The sequence below is a fragment of the Corapipo altera genome, unplaced genomic scaffold (genome assembly GCF_003945725.1).
Source record: "Corapipo altera isolate COAL_440 unplaced genomic scaffold, ASM394572v1 55979, whole genome shotgun sequence".
Lineage (NCBI taxonomy): Eukaryota > Metazoa > Chordata > Aves > Passeriformes > Pipridae > Corapipo > Corapipo altera.
Genome location: NW_020888224.1, coordinates 1 through 1,357, shown reverse-complemented (window position 1 = coordinate 1,357; position 1,357 = coordinate 1). Strand labels below are relative to the sequence as shown.

The window sequence follows — 1,357 nt, the reverse complement described above, 5'->3', positions numbered from 1 at the left end:
TAAGGAAGAGGGATATTAATTAAGGGAGAGGGATATTAATTAAGGGAGAGGGATATTTCTTAAGGAAGAGGGATATTTATTAAGGAAGAGGGATATTAAGGAAGAGGGATATTAATTAAGGGAGAGGGATATTAATGGAGGCAGAGGCAGGTGCTGAGCTCCAGGGAAGGCTCGGTGATTCCCGCAGCTCCCAGGGAGCTGGAAGTGGACCAAGGCAATAATTCCCCAATTTCCTCAGGTTTTCAGAGGCTCTGGAATTGCCCAACCCTTGGGCAGGGGCTGGAACGGCCCGGATTGTTCCCGGGACAAAGGGAATCACCGGGGCGTGGAGAACAGGGAGCAGCAGGGCCCGGTGACCCTCGGGAACGGGATCCATCCCTCACCTCAGCTCCTCCAGCTCCTTCTTCTTCTTCAGCTCCTCCTTCTCCCTCCTCTTCATCTCCTGGATCTGGGCCTTCTTCTCGTTCCGCTCCTCCCGATCCCGCGCTTCCCGCTCGGCCGCCAGGTCCGGGAACCGCTCCACCTTCGTCTTCTCCAGCCGGTTCAGGATCTCGTTCACCTTCTTCTCCACTGTCAGCACCTTCACCTGGGAATGCCGGGAATCACAGAGGGAAACATGTTGGGAATCACGCCGGGAAACGTGCCAGGAGTGGGGAGAGGCCCCGGAACTGCTGCCCACCCGGCATGGGGCTGCATCCCACAAAATCACAGTCCCAGGAAAATCCCAGCCAAAAGGGCTGGATCCCACTGAACCAGAGCCTGGGGAGAATCCCTGTCACAGGGCTGGATCCCACAAAACCAGAGCCTGGGGAGAATCCCTGTCACAGGGCTGGATCCCACTGAACCAGAGCCTGAGGAAAATCCCTGTCACAGGGTTGCATCCCACAGAACCAGAGCCTGGGGGGAATCCCTGTCACAGGGCTGGATCCCACAGAACCAGAGCCTGAGGAAAATCCCTGCCACAGGGCTGGATCCCATAAAACCAGATCCTGAGGAAAATCCCTGTCATGGGGCTGCATCCCACAGAACCAGAGCCTGGGGAGAATCCCTGTCACGGGGCTGGATCCCACAAAACCAGAGACTCAGGAAAATCCCTGTCATGGGACTGGATCCCATAAAACCAGAGCCTCAGGGAAATCCCTGTCACAGGGTTGGATCCCATAAAACCAGAGCCTGGGGAAAATCCCTGCCATAGGGCTGGATCCCATAAAACCGGAGACTCAGGAAAATCCCTGTCAAAGGGCTGGATCCCATAAAACCAGAGCCTGGGGAGAATCCCTGTCACAGGGCTGGATCCCACAAAACCAAATCCTGAGGAAAATCCCTGTCACAGGGTTGGATCCCACAGAACCAGAGA

The 1,357-nt window shown here is 55.8% G+C and overlaps 1 protein-coding gene across 1 annotated transcript in view; it reads right to left on the bottom strand.

The window, feature by feature from the left end:
* The window catches only part of LOC113941893 (coiled-coil domain-containing protein 25-like), a gene marked incomplete at its 5' end in the record, with an annotated part of 1,968 nt that extends 1,382 nt beyond the window's left edge, over positions 1-586 (bottom strand). Inside the window, one exon of the mRNA XM_027633029.1 lies at positions 384-586. Coding sequence (XP_027488830.1) covers positions 384-586 — 203 coding nt within the window. The remainder of the gene's footprint in view (positions 1-383) is intronic.
* Between the last annotated feature and the right edge of the window lie 771 nt (positions 587-1,357).